Genomic DNA, 15,428 nt, shown 5'->3' on the forward strand with positions numbered 1-15,428 from the left:
AATAATGGACAATTTGTCATTATCCCAGTAGATTGGACATTTCCAGGTCAGAGTAGTCTAAAGAAAAAGCCCTTGACAGAACCCTAAGGGAGAATGATTCAGTTCAACAGATGGTTTTTGAGTTCTTTTTCATTAAAAAACATAAAGATTACAAGCTAGTAGAAGAGACACAGATAAAATGCATATATGTCTCTTTTTACCAAGTAGTGAAACTGCCTGAGAGCAGAATGTGATGATTGCTGTAATTACTGGTACAGATTAGGTACTTTGGGAGCTCGGTGGAGAAGAATGTTAAATTCTGACCTAAGACTTGTTATTTTGAAACGTTGGCAGTTTTGAAATTGGGCTCAGAGAGTGATTTAAAATGTTACTAAGAGATTTAGAAGGAGAGTAATATAAGAGGCACCATAGTTTTGGAAAATAAAGTAGGCTTTGGCAGGTGTGTGACTTAGCGTGTGTAGCAGGGTGATTATTATAGTTGTGTAGTTTAGCTGTTTCGTATAGTGTTTGAGTGGGAAGCTAAATACGGACTTAATTCCTTTTTAAATATGGGGCATTTTCTTTATTTCTTTAAATCTTTGAGCCAAAGAGTGATTTCATCACAGCTGTAAGTTTGGGCAGAAAATTGATGCCTTTAATTTTTTTAGCATGTAAAACATTAGATAATATAAAATGTATAGCCTTTCAGGAAAACTGCTTTTTGTATTTTTCCTCTTGCAGATAAGGCTCAGTTGCTTGAAATAGCCAAAGCTAATGCAGCTGCCATGTGTGCTAAGGCTGGTGTTCCTTTACCACCAAATCTAAAGCCTGCACCTCCACCTACAATAGAAGAGAAAGTTGCTAAAAAGTCGGGAGGAGCTACTATAGAAGAACTAACTGAGGTAAGCTAGACAGAATTTGTTTTCATTCTTAAGTGGATTACTCCAGTGATGTTGACTCTGGAGCGTGCCAAAAACCTGAATTGTGGGCTGAACTGATAATGGCTGGCACCGAGTGGCCAAAACCCGAAATACAGATGTGGCAGCGGCAGAAGCTCTGTTTAGCAGGCCATTATCCGGGATGGCTAAGCTCCGCTAGCTAAAAGTTACTTCCCATTACTTTTGCTTTCCAGTTTTAGAAGCCAAACTGACTGAGGAGTGGGACGGTTCGTTTGAATGGAGGAGGTGTTGAGTGAGCAACACGCAGAAGCTCGCCTACAGTTTCGTTTCCATTCACGACGCGTTCACTGATCGCCACGAGTGTACTGCATATACGCAAAGACACAGACAATCTTCAGAAATGATCTTTTGCCACCGGAGCTTGGAAATTAATGAGAATAGCTGGCCATTGCCTGAAAGGAACTTCTTTCGCATCAACATTTCGGGTTTTGGCTGTTTGGTACCAGCCATTGGTGATAATGGCCGGCCATTATCAGTTCTTCCTGCGGTTCGGGTTTTGGCAGTAACATATATATTTTAAACACAATTATTTTTGTTTTTAAGAATTTTATCTTTTCAATTGAGGCTTTTATTTTGTCTTTTGGCTTTGTTTTATTAAAATTTGTTTTTTTTTTTTTTTTTTTGGAGGACGCTGAAATATTGCTGCTAGGATCCAGAAATACCACACTGTTTCAGATATTGAAACTTGTTATTGGCTAGCCTTATGCCAGCCTGCCAGTGTCAATATATTCTGTTCCCCTTGGTTACAGGCTTGGTATACTCTGTGTTTTTGGCTAAATGAGCTTTTTATCCTATTAAAATATTTTCAATTGATAAGGGATATGATAAATTCTACTGCTTGTATAGAGACAAGTCCACCCAAATTTACTCTGACCTTTTTATAAAGCCAGGTAATGGGAGTCTGTTCCTTTGCTTCTCAAGGAGGAATTGACTTTGCTTTATGTGTCAGACCTCATCATTGCACCCTCTCCATCATGCCTTATATTCCATCCTTGAGTTCTGTTACTTTAGAGACTCAACCTATAAAACATTTATGGAAAGACATGCTATTATCTAGCCCAGTTGCAAGTGTTTCAAATTTTATTTAGCCATACATTTGGGGATTGCATAGTTTCTTAATCTATTTCCTTACTTAGATTTACTACACTATGAATTACAACTTTTTTTTTATGTTTAAGGACCTAGTGAAGGCTTCTATTGCTTGCTTATCAAATCCAAGCTCCTTATCCAAAACCTTACGAACACTTAGTGATTCCCTATATATTTTAGCCTCATCTTCAGCCCTCTTATCCCTTTTAATAAGTTTTCTCTCACTTCTTTACCACTACCTGTCTAGAGTGACTTTCTTTTCCTCTTCCTGCTAATCCTTTTTCTTAACTATGAAAATCTGGCTTAGAACTTTCAAGGAATATTCCTTGATTATCAGATTCTGCCTGATTCTGTTCTCTTAAGCTTTTGTTCTTTGAGCACTTATGTACTCAGTTTGTATTATATCAGTTTGCACTTGTTAACTGTGTTGCTCTGTAAAAGCGTTCCTCAATTATCTCATGTGTATGTATTCCGTCTTTTGAACTAGATTGTAAGCTCCTTGAGAGCAGGGACCATGTCTTTTACTTTATTTTTTTGTATTCCCTGGACAGTGCCCAGTACAGTGCTCTGCACATAGTAGGTGCTCAATAAATGTTGTTAACTGACTGACCAGCTAGAGTGTGTTTAAATAAGTAGTGAGCTAAGTTACCCAGCTGTAATGTATCACTAATCTTGTTTTACTTTTGAAAGTTGATTTTATGTGGTTTTGAATTTAAGAAATTACGTGTTATTCTACATAAAGCGTAAGATTTATCTTTTGTTTGTTTTTACTTTTTAAGAAATGCAAACAGATTGCACAGAGTAAAGAAGATGATGATGTAATAGTGAATAAGCCTCATGTTTCGGATGAAGAGGAAGAAGAACCTCCTTTTTATCATCATCCCTTTAAACTCAGTGAACCCAAACCCATTTTTTTCAATCTGAATGTGAGTATTAGTGTTTTTGAACTGGTGAAACAGCACAACTTGTAGAACTATTTAAGTAAAACTGAAATAGTATTTAGTTTTTAATTTAGGTTAAATATTGTGGGAAATAGTCATTTTCAGATTATGTTGAAAATCTGTTGACTTTTAATTAAGAAAAACACTATGTTTTTAGATTGCTGCAGCAAAGCCAACTCCACCAAAAAGCCAGGTAACATTAACAAAAGAATTCCCTGTATCATCTGGATCCCAACATCGGAAAAAAGAAGCAGATAGTGTTTATGGAGAGTGGGTCCCTGTAGAGAAAAACGGTGAAGAAAACAAAGATGATGATAATGTTTTCAGCAGCAATTTGCCCTCTGAGGTAAGTAAGAGGACTATTATGTATTTTTCCTTTTATATACCTGAATCTGCATTTCATTGTTATTTTATATCTGATTTGGATTCTGTTTCACTCTTCTTAGGGCCGGGTTAAACGGCAGGGCCGGGTTAGACGACAGATGAAACAACCCGCAGCTTCTCATTTGACAGTAACTCGATGCAATTCACTTTGTGGAACCAAGCCACAAAGTGAAAAGCATCGAATTGCAGAGAACAGTGTTATCACATCCCTACCCAACATTGGGCCCTCCTTGCACTTGTGGGAAGGTAGCCCAAGGTACAACTATTTAGCTTCCCGTTTTGCTTCAAGGCTCTATAGCTCTAGATTTTGGTGGTAGCAAATTTATTGGGTGGAGGGATTTGAGCAGAGAGAGGCAGATCCTCAGGTTCAACACAAGAACTGGATTGGAAAAGGTCCCTGTAGGCTGATGTGAGCATCTCGGATACATAGCCTGTTCCCCTTTAAATAATGGTTTCTTACTATATTTCTCTGGGTTGTTTGTCAGATAGCCTTTAATTTTAATCATTTTCCCCTTCTGTGTGCTACCTTGGTCCTTTTTGAATTCTTGTGTTTAACCTAATGCTCAGCCTTAGTACTCCATTTCCCTTCTCCTTCCCCTTTTTGCTACTATTAAAAGTTGGAGAAGTGGAATTCACACCTTGAAATTTCCAGGAGGCTATAGTTGTATCTTGTCAAAATGACGCAGTAATAATGCCAAGTGTCAAAACAGCCCCATTAAAATGCCGCTTAATTAAATAATGTGCTGCTAAATATAGTGCACATGAAAACAGCAAGACTGTATATATATGTAAATATATATATATATCTGTATCTTTGTATGTATCTCTGTATCTGTACCTTTGCTGTATCTTTTAATAAACAGTTTACTTTTATTTAACTTGTTGTGCAAAATCACGCTTGGGGGATCTGGGAGGGTGGAGACTTACTAGGGGGGTGGGAGTTTTAAATGATACAGTAGACTAGTCATCACCTCTTGCCCTTGGTTTCCAAAACCCAGACATTTGTCCAAGGACTGGACTAGATATCTGATGCCCGTACAGTGTAGGGATTCTTCCCCAGTTCCTATCCTTGCCATTCTGGGATATGTGGATCCAGAGAGACCTGTACTCTTCACCTACAGGTTCCCCTTACTGGCCATATCATCATCATCCAATAAACACCTCTGATAATACAACTAAACGAATTCTGTTTATGAAGTTAAAAGTGAACAGAACCCAAATCAGAAACTTTGGTAGTATTTTTTTCCCCTGAGGTATTCACAGGAGACATTGCTTTTTTTTGTTTGTTTTTGACCTGTGGTATTTGGAAAAGAGAGCACGTTCTGTACAATGACACTGGACATAACTAGCCAGTGCAACTTACAGTCACTGTTGATATTTACATGAGGTTCAACAACTGAAGCAAGGTATGCCATCACCAGTGAAGGAGAGAGATAGCTTATTTGGACAGTTTTTAGTGAAGCCAGTTGAGTAGTTCAGTTGCTGATTCCCATATCAGGCTACTGCACATCTCAAGAGGGAAAGGTTAACTGACATTTATAGCTGTCTTGAATCTAGTAGTAGCTGAGTATAAACCATGGTAAGAGGGCTGAACTGACTGACTTAGAAATTCTAATACACATGCTTTTGGTAATTTCTTAAACATTAAGCGTTTAGCAGAGTTAGAAAAAAACATGAGACATTTATGTGAAAAATTTTCCCAACGTGGTGAAGCCCTATAAATATTGCATAATTCCAAATGCTTTTCCTGGGAAGATAAGTGACTATAACTATTTAACTTCAGTGGAACATGGGGAGGATGCTTAGTGAATTCCTGGTGATTACGGTTCTTGTTGATTAAGAGTTTATATATAAACATGGGTGTGTATATATATATTGCAGTATTTAGCCATTTTCAGTCTTAACACTGAAACTGTGGTGCCTTACATTGTCTGTCATCAATAGTGGTTGTCAAATTTGAATGAAAAGTTGGGGGAATTACTCCAAAGACATCTGGGAGGGGGGAGTAGGTGAGTATTAAGATTTTATAATAAGTAAAGGAGCCTTTTATTAAAAAGCAGGAGACAAGAAAAGTTCTATTCATGAAGCAGATTTCTCCTTTGGGGGAGATTATATACAACTATTGATATCAGAACTCTAAGTTAGTTTCTTAGACAATTAGACTAAAAAATATGTATGTGTTAACTTTAATTTCAAGTAAAACAATCCCAAAATTTTAGGAAGGGACAGAAATTTGCTTTTGTTTTCATGTATGTGTTAACTTTAATTTCAAGTAAAACAATCCCAAAATTTTAGGAAGGGACAGAAATTTGCTTTTGTTTTCAGGTCTGTGTCCTTTTACCTAGAAGTAATATTAAACATATAAAGGAAGTGTTCACTGTATGAAATGTTTAGTTCTAGTTATTTAGCTGTATCTTACAAATATATTAGATTAATGTTCTATATTCTAATGTTTGTAGAATACTATTGGTGACATTTTATGGGAGCATTGAGTCTTGATTCCCTGTCAGGGGTTGAAATAAAGATTTTATATAGAAAAGGAAAGTTCTTTTTAAATGGTCAATATTTTAATTGAATAGTGCTTTGAATTTTTCTACCTGTTATTTTTTCATTTTAATAAATATAATTGGAATTTGTGGTTCTTTAGTTTTGAGCATAAAACATTCAGGCAAAGATCACAGATTTGATCTCAGCTTTGCTATATGATCCTTAATCCCACCAATTGTGCACATGAGTGCTCTTTGACATAAGTAAGAGTGGATAGACGTGGATGGATCAACATAAATCCGTATCTTATGGAAATACCAACTCATCACACTGTGGGCTCTGCTGCCATAGCATCGTCTTCCTACCCAGAAGCCAACCAGCGTCATCCTCAGTAAAGAGTGACTGCAGAACCTTGATCATATTTGTGTGAATTTTGATTTATAAACAATGAAACCAAAAGTGTTGGAAAACATTTTAAAACTTGTCCTTTGGGGGCATTAATTCTCGGTAATAAAGATAGCAAAGCCTTACTGGGTAGTAGATATAAGTGTAGTCTCTGGCATAAAATTTCCATACTTCATGGCCCAGTGGAGCTAAAATTCCCTTATGGTTAGGAACTCTGTATTTTTGAAGTTTAAGAAAACTGAGTTCTTGTGGTAAAATGAAAATTTTAGTTGAAAATGAAACACACAGGTAGGTCTTGGCAGTGCTAGAATGTGTTAAGTACAGCTTTTTTATTCATTCTTCTCTCTTTAGATTCTCCCAGGTTATTAACATGGAATTTCTTTACCATTTAATGGTTTATCTAATCCTCCAATTACTGTAATTCATTTAAATGTAATAAACTAAAAATTCATTAGAGAATTTTATGTGAAATAATAAAAAGACTCATAAATCAGTTTTTAAAACCAAGCCACATAACTCCTGAGGCATTCTATATTGAGTGTGGCTTTTGTATATATAGCTGTCATTTACTTTGTATTTTATGAATTTTTGCTAAATATAATCATGTTTTGTATGCAGGCTAGGTGCTTTTTCTTTAACTCTCTTAAAAATTTCCTTTTATATCATCTTTTAATTGGAGATACCTGCAATTTCTTGTGTAGAAAGTAATTTGCCTTTTACAGGTACTATTTTTTCCTTACCTGAATGACCACCTTTAATAATTCTCATTAGTTCTTTTATAGCCTTTCATTGACTTTTTAAGAATTATTTAAGATAATTGTTCTATTTATATAAACATTTGGGTTAACACAGGGGGAAAGTAAATTGACTTAGAAGGATTTTTAAAATAAGGAAGATGAAGATGCACAGTTAATAACTTTGGTTGTGAAATGCATATTACAGTGTCAGTTACATTAGTGTTTTATTAGTCCTGACAACATTTTAGGTTACAGAAATAGTAATCTGCTGTGTTGCTGAAGTAGAGGGGTGAGATAACTTGGACAGGTTTTTATTGATGTGAGAACTGGAATAATAATTCAGGATACTCTTTTTATGTGGATTTCACCTTTTAGAACAAGCCCTAGGGAGAAGGAAATAAAACATTTCCCCCTATCATGACACCTAGAATATTACTGCACATTACACAGAAGGTCTATTGTGTATTAGTGGAAATAAATCTGCCTTGTTGATGATAGCTTGATAATAATGTTCTGCAGGGTTTAAGATAATTGCTGCCCCGCCCCTGACTTTTTAGCATTCTAAAACTTCTAGCATCATTTTGGTACCTTTCACACTTGACTGTTTTTGAGCAACTTTAAGTCAAGACTCAAACTCGGCTATGTATTATATTATAGTCTGGTAGTGGTGGTACAGTTGTGTATGACTCTTAACGACCCCATGGACTGCACATTGCCAGCCTCCTCTGTCCATGGAACTTCCCAGGCAAGAATACAGCAGTGGGTTGCCATTTTCCTTCTCCAGTAGTATATCTATTATATGCTTTATATATACACATACAAATCCTATGCGGTCCAATACAGTAGTCATTGAGCCACTGAGAAATCAGTTCTTTAATTGCACTACGCACATTTCAAGTGCTCATTAGCTTTCACTGTAAAAGTTCTGTTGGACAGTGCTGTTCTAAAGGATAGCTGTGGTGTTTTATGAGTCTTTTAATACTGATTCAGAACTTTGGTCTAATCTTTGACTTAATGTTTTGAGAATTATAGTTGGTTTTTTATTGCATATCCTGAGTTACCCTGGCAACTTGGATATGTGCTTTTTGATACAAAACTCTTGAGGATTCTTAAGAGATTAAGCTAATCCTGATTGATCCTATTTTGGGTATGTTTCTTCACATTAAAAAGTATGAATATGAAATGAATAGTCAAATTACTATTAATAAAGTTTTGACATGAACTTAACAACTCACTTGGTAAGCCTGTTGAAGAATAAATGAAGTTGTATTACCTTAGGAAAAAAACTAGTAATTTTATTTAAATTTATATTAAATCTCAATGTTGCTATATTAAATACTATTTAAATAAATAAAAGTTCCTTTCAGAGTGAGATGTGAATTTAACATAAAATACTGAGATTTGAATGAAGTTCATCCTGAGGATAAATGATGAGGTATTTAGGTTACCTGCTTGCTTAATAAAGGTTAAAAGAGAAAAAGGTATGAAATTATATAAAGTGTCTTCAGAAGGATGAAGTCACAGATAGGTATGTTAATTTGCTTTCCATTTGGGAAGAAGTAATTTTATTTTAGAAAAGTTGGATTTTCAGAGCCATCTTAACTACATTTTTATGACTAATTTACAGTTAGAAATTGGGGGATCAGAGCTTGGCTTGGTGGTGGGTAGGTACATTTTCCCTAGTATCTCCTCTGAATTTCAACTTTTTAGAATAAAAACCTATTATTTATACCTAAATACCCTAATGCTTAGATTTGTAGATGAATATGAAACCCACAGTAGTTCTGGGAGAGTTAAAGAATAGTATTTCACACATATTTAATGGACCTCCAAAAATTACTTCATCATCTTACCTGACAGGTTTATGAAATATCTATGTCTTACCTGACAGGTTTATGAAATATCAGAGGCCAAAAAAGAATGTGATTCTGATCTAAAATATCTGGATTCCCACTTAAAAAGTCACAGCAGGTGCTCACAGTTGTAATAGAAGTGAAAAAGTGAACATACTGTGTTTTTTAGTGTTTCAATCTGATTTTACCTGTAGCCCTAGAAATATTTCAGTTAGTGTGGATAATTTACTAAGTTAACTAAGAAATTAAAACCTTTTATTAATGAGATCTGTGAGCAGTCTGTTTACAGAATGAATTCAGTTTAATTCTGCTTTCATTTTAAGAAGGCAGATATATAGAAACCTGTACTTGTTGGTATCTTGTGGAAGAAAACTTTAATTTTGCTAAAGGAATGTTAACTAGGTGATTCAGCAAGATAACTAAGAATAGTGAAGATAGGAAAAAAGGTTAGTAATCGTTATGCATGATAGAATTATTCTCTAATAGTCATTTACTCTTAATTTTATAGGTCTTATTTTTAAAAGAAATATTTCATATTCAACTATATAGTCAAATTACAGGTTGCCTTAGTTGGCTTTTTAAAAAAGCTTTTATTTGTTAACTTATTGTAACTGACTTCCTTATATTTGTCACATCTATGTAGTTACTACTAGTTATTCTTTTTATATGAATTTAGGAAAATCCTCCCATGTCAGTTAACCATTTTCCAAAAATGAATTTTCTTGGGTGAGATACTAGAAAATATTAATGGGTTTAGTAGTCTTAGAAGAAAAACAAGTATTAAGAATTGGTGAGTTGACAGAAATCATCCTGAGCTCTTAATGTTAAAACTAAAAAGCATCAAATACTTGATTTTTTTTCCTTCTATGGTTGAGCCTTCCTCAAATTTGGCAGATAGGATATTTGGTCTAAAGATAATCCTTGAAGTTTTCCTGGATATTATGAAACTTCTTAAAAAGTTTAAGTCGCATTTGCTTAGCATAAGCTTTTAACAGGTAGAACATGAGCACTGAAAAGGAGGACTTAAGGCATTTCAAACATACTTTAAGTGTTCCAATTTAATAATTGTGTATCCCTACAGAAATATTCTAACTTCGATCATCAGTGTACATATTCATGAATTGAAAACCGTATATAATGAATATATTCTTTGAAGAAGCTGAGTTCTTTGTATCAGACTTAATGAACAACCACAAGTAGGTGAAAAAGGGCAGACATCAGTAAAGGAACAGTCTTTGACATGGCAGTGGCTTTCTGCTTGCTTATTTAAGAACCTTGCTTATTGCCTCTGAGGGCTGTGCTGAGAAGCAGGATAAAATGAAAACTCCAATGATTATTTCGTTAGTGAAGGCGAGAGATTTTTAAGTTCTTCATGAAACTTCCTATGATTGTAGTTTGATGTAGTAGAAAATAAGAAAGCAGTTGGATTTTGGATTGAGTTCATCTGCTGCCTTTGTAACTTACCTCAAACAATCTGTATCTATTTTCCAAGGTTATTTTACCTTTTAGAGTCTTCTCCCTGCTTTACAAAATTATATATATACACATTTTTATATATTTGTATGTACAGAATTCTATATAACACTTTTGTTTTTGACATGAAGCAACTAAAGATGTGAGCATTTTTCACAATGTAGGGAGTCTTTGGTTATTTGAGATAATTATCTATGTTTTCTTCCTTAGCCTGTGGACATCTCTACAGCAATGAGTGAACGGGCACTTGCTCAGAAAAGACTCAGCGAGAATGCATTTGACCTTGAAGCTATGAGCATGTTAAATCGTGCTCAGGAACGGGTATGTAGTGGTTTTAATGTCTAAATGATATTTCACTTAGGGGAACGGGTATGTAGTGGTTTTAATGTCTAAATGATATTTCACTAACTAGGGGGTTGTGACATAAGTAAACTGTGGCATGCTGGTGACATGTAGGTCTTTGAAAATCATTTGTATAGCAAGCTTTCTTTAAGTGAAAGTGATTTGGGGCTTGATTATTCAGTAAATGTCATGTACTATGGGGCAGAACTATTTGAGAGAATAAAAATAGAAAAAATTACCTGCCCTCATAGAGTTTGTAATCAGATATATAAAAATAGTAGCTAAGTGCCCAAAATAGTCTTGTGAGACATTTGAGTTTGCATTTAGAAAGAGTGGCTAAGTGAGGCCCAAGGTCACAAAATTAGTCGGGAACTGGGATCTGAACCTAGACAGTCTGAATTCAGTCCGTGTTTTTAACAGTGGACAGCTGCTCCATACATCTCTTTCTATGGTAAATACATGGGGACAGTAAGTACATGTTCAGACAAATAGAAAATACTGCCTGACAGTTCCAGGTGTTCAGTAAATAGACTTTGAATGAACGACAACTAATTCTTTAACCATCATAGTGTTTGAGGGACCAGTTTCCTATATTATGTTTTAAGCATGTATCTTGAATTGATTCTTGATTTATAACACTTCGAGAAAGTAATTAAAAATTGAGGCTATCAACATTTATTATCATGCATTTATGAGATGTGTAAGGAGCGCGAGGATTCTTGACCATGTGAACAATTTTCTGTATATGTTCATGTATCTGTGATATTTTGAAGAATAAGTATCATAGCCATGCTTTTCAGTTGTTAGATATATATTTTAAATTTTGTTGTTATTAATGGGATCCACTGAACAGTTATTGAGCTGCTTTGGAATGTTTAAGAAAACAGTTTTAAAGATATATGTAAATTCAGTATATATATATATTTCAAGTTAAATATTTAAGTCTGTTATTTAGTCTTTGGGAACCAAATAAACCATTTCATTTAGAGAATTAATACCAGTGGCATTTTAACTAGAGAAGTAATTTTACTTAATTGAGGCTTTTTTTCTTCAGATTGATGCCTGGGCTCAGCTGAACTCTATTCCCGGCCAGTTCACAGGAAGTACAGGAGTACAGGTTTTGACACAAGAACAGTTGGCCAATACTGGTGCCCAAGCCTGGATTAAAAAGGTACACAACATATGCACATACAAAAGTGTCCATGTACAAAGTTAAAATTTTTAAGAAAATGTTTTATTAAAAATGCACAAAGAAGCCAGTGAATTTAACTAAAGTTCATGAGTAAATTTGCTGTGTGTATATACTCCAGGATGGACACTGAAGATGGATTGATCCCTGAGACAATGGCTAATGTATAAATACGGCTCAAGAGCCACTCAGTTTATATCCTGCTGCTCCTGGGTTTTGTGGGGGTGGTTTTTAAACTGTTTTGAATGTTAACAGTGTATCTCAGCTGCTGTTCAAAATACTCTACAGTTCCTGTTGGACAACTGATCTTATGATTTCAAAGCAGTGGTTCTCAGATTTTTTCTCATCATGGGATACTTTATTACAGGTTCATTTTTGGTGAATCACTGCCCCCAAGAACCTTCTGCCACTTGGTTTTCCATTCATTTATTCCTTTGCCCTTCTTTCCCCCTTCCTTAGTGCCCGTGCCCTCCTGTAAGCGCCCACTTGGCCCCTAGTCCTCATTCCTGTTGTGATCTCCAGCCCCAGGTCCATGTGGTTATCAGCTCTTGGTTACAGCAAGTGGTTGGGAGGCCCCCCTGTTAGCACTGCATGTGGTGATCTTGCCAGGGGACTAGAAGGATGGGGGAGGATGGCTGAAGTGTTGGGTGGGTGGTGCTGAAGGGTGGCGAAATTGGGTGGGATGGGGGTGGAGAATACTATCTGTGGACCACCATTTAGGCCCTGGTGGCCTCTGGTGATCCACAGGTTCAGTTTGAGAACTACTGATTCTGTGAAAAAACAGGATATGTAAGACGTAAATGCAAGGGAGAGGACGGACGCCTCGTGCTGTGAAGATGTAGGTGCTCCTGGTTTCAGATTCCTGCAGTGAGACGTGTGAACTCCACCTACGGCTGCCTCATTGTTGGGGGAGTCTTAGGTGGTTACCAAGGGCTTTCTGAAGAAACGGGTTCTGGCGAAGGGATGTGGCTTGGTTGGATGGGTGATGGGGAACTTTGTTTCAGGAGTACTGGCAGCATAGCAGTGCTGAAACAGGGAGGCTGCCTGGTCTAACGGATTGGGAAGGTTTCTTAATCGTGCTGTACTCCTGACTCCTGTTGTGATCGTGGCAAGTAATTACTTGGAATTTCAGTTTCCAAGTGCCTTCTTAACTGCCTCGTGGGGTGGTGATCGATGTAATGTCATGGGTAATAGAAAACTGCTGAGTGCCAGTGAATGAGCTGGTTTTTTCTGAAAAATCAGATTTTTGGTTGCTTTGGACCTTTTAATCTCATAACATTTTTCAATTTTGATAGCATTATCTCTGGTGATCTTATTAACAAATTAATATGAAGCATACCTTTACTTTGCCTGCCCCCCTTTTTTGGAGTGGCAGAATAGTTACACTAATTATGTATGATATACTGTGAGTACATAGTCAGATTGGTTAAAAAATGAATGTAGTTTACTAGGGGTTGGTGTTGGAAAAAGAAAATTAGCAAAATTAATTTTGGACTAGTTACAGTATTTAAAATATGAAAGTGATTCATGTAGTGCTTGAAAAATGGCTTTCATCTCATTGGGAATAATTATAAATGTACATACATTTCTTTAACAATTTTAATTTAATACTATCTAATGGTGAAGCTGAATACTCCATGTTTCAGAAAGTTAGACTTGAAGCTTTTGTGTGTGTTTAGGCACATAATTAAATAGTCATGAACATTACTAGGTAGAAAATTAAGAATGTGATTCCATTGCAAAGTGCTGGTTTTCATTTGTACATTGAAGTTCTGATACATATATATTGCTAAAGACTTCTAAACATCACATAACTTTTAAAAATGATTAAATTGGGTTCCTCATAAACTTTCCTTTTTCTTTTTGATTGCTAGTCCTTGTAGACAGTTGGCAGATTTTAAATAATTTACATCATTTAAAATGTAGCTGTAAATCATATTTGATAAGTTATCACAAGATAAAGATGTGTTCATTCCTCACACCAAATTTTTGAATAATTTCAGAAGGTGCTTTCAGGAAACTTCTATTTGTGTGTTGCTGAAAAATACATGCTGCTAATATCAATTAAGGCAGGAACATTTTACTCAGGAAAATGAGCAAAAACATGGACAGAGTCATTAGGCAACTATAATATTCATGTTTGTGGTCAAATATCACAAACTACTTGTTTCATTTAGAAAACTTTTTCAAATGTTCATTCATATGGTGTTCCTTGCCTTGCTGTAGGGCAACACGCTCTTAATGTTGAGGACTACAGGGAATGCCAGCATTCTCTATATTCTTGTTTAGTTTGCTGCAGTATACTCTTGGTTGAAAAGGAATGAGTTTTATTAGTAGTAAGAAAAAATTCGAATGGTTATTGATTTGAAAGAACCTTTATTTTCTGAAATGATTTGGACATGCCCTGATGAATATTGTTTACTATTGTAGTCTTACTAGATTAGTTAGCTTTTTGTTGAACTGTATATACACCCTGGTATAAAGAAACATTTGAAGATACTAGAGAACGGAAACAGAATCGGAAACCTGCGTTATTTGGGGATTTGTGTTATACTCTGCACAGTTGCCCTTTTTTTTAGGAGTGTTTCCTGGAAAAGAGGGGCGGATGAACCTGAAAGTAAGTAAAAGTCATCCTAGGTGTGTAGAAACAAGGCAGTTGGTACCCAAGCATCAGCTAACTTTTCTCTCTATACATCAACACTGCATGGCCTGCACCACATAAGGAACTGAACCAGGGCTATGTTTTTACCTCCACAGCTGCCTCCTTCCATCAGAGCACCTTGTTGAACTTAATGTCTAGTCAGATACCATTGGCATGTCATACCATTGGCGTGTTTTCTCCCCAGCTTGTAATTAAATAGCTGGGGGAAAAAAAGAAAGTATACAGTTTTACTACTGTGTAAAACCAAAATTAAAAATTTAGTAGTAACTTATCAGTAAAGGAAGTGATTATACTGTGTCCAGAGCTACCAAAATTTTTGACTCCCTCTGTTGATAAGTTAAATGACTTTTGCTGACATTTGCTAGAGAATGTAAATGTAAAATACTTAATAACAAGGGGAAACAAGACATGATTTGGAGATTATATTTTAAATCTTTAAAAAATGATCATAAAGATCAACAGAATTCAGTCGTTGCCTTTAAAAAGGCATTCATTCAGATGCCTTTAAAAAGAGGCATCACTTACTTCTTAATGTGTGAAAACAATTGACTGTTGACCATGCTAATGTATATAGTGTTGTGCATCTTATGACATTAAGTGGTTTGCTGCTTTGATGGAAATTATGGTTCAGTGGGTTGGATACAAGAGAGATGATTGTTCACAGAATAACCTGTGAACTTTCACCCCTCTGTATGGAAACTTGTTTCAGGGCCAAATCCTTGTAGCTGTCTTCTTGCCCCGGTCAGTGCCAGCCCTACTATTCACAACACTGCTGCTACCGAGGCCTAGGTATGTAAACGTTTAAGGAGTTTTTTAAAAGTCTTTTAACATCAAGCTAGGTTTTAAAAGAATTCAAATTCAGTTTGGTTTAATTACAGGGTATTGTATGTGTTATCTTTTTGCTTCATAGGGATTTTCTAAGTAAAAT

At 35.6% G+C, this 15,428-nt stretch overlaps 1 protein-coding gene across 12 annotated transcripts in view; it reads left to right on the top strand.

Annotated features, from left to right (window-relative positions):
* The window catches only part of SON (SON DNA and RNA binding protein), a 31,052-nt gene that overhangs the window by 11,387 nt on the left and 4,237 nt on the right, over positions 1-15,428 (top strand). For 3 of the 12 annotated variants that reach the window (XM_081572897.1, XM_081572896.1, XM_081572899.1), the window contains 5 exons: positions 721-881; positions 2,807-2,953; positions 3,126-3,314; positions 10,518-10,628; positions 11,704-11,820. In XM_081572897.1, the coding sequence (XP_081429023.1) occupies positions 721-881; positions 2,807-2,953; positions 3,126-3,314; positions 10,518-10,628; positions 11,704-11,820 (725 nt within the window). Of the gene's footprint in view, positions 1-720; positions 882-1,111; positions 2,954-3,125; positions 3,315-3,414; positions 4,231-10,517; positions 10,629-11,703; positions 12,951-15,209; positions 15,290-15,428 lie in introns of those variants that run through there. The other 9 variants (XR_014077655.1, XR_014077656.1, XR_014077654.1 and 6 more) reach the window with 6 other exon arrangements.

Source organism: Giraffa tippelskirchi, chromosome 2 (genome assembly GCF_054371585.1).
Source record: "Giraffa tippelskirchi isolate mGirTip1 chromosome 2, T2T-mGirTip1v1.2.pri, whole genome shotgun sequence".
Taxonomy (NCBI): domain Eukaryota; kingdom Metazoa; phylum Chordata; class Mammalia; order Artiodactyla; family Giraffidae; genus Giraffa; species Giraffa tippelskirchi.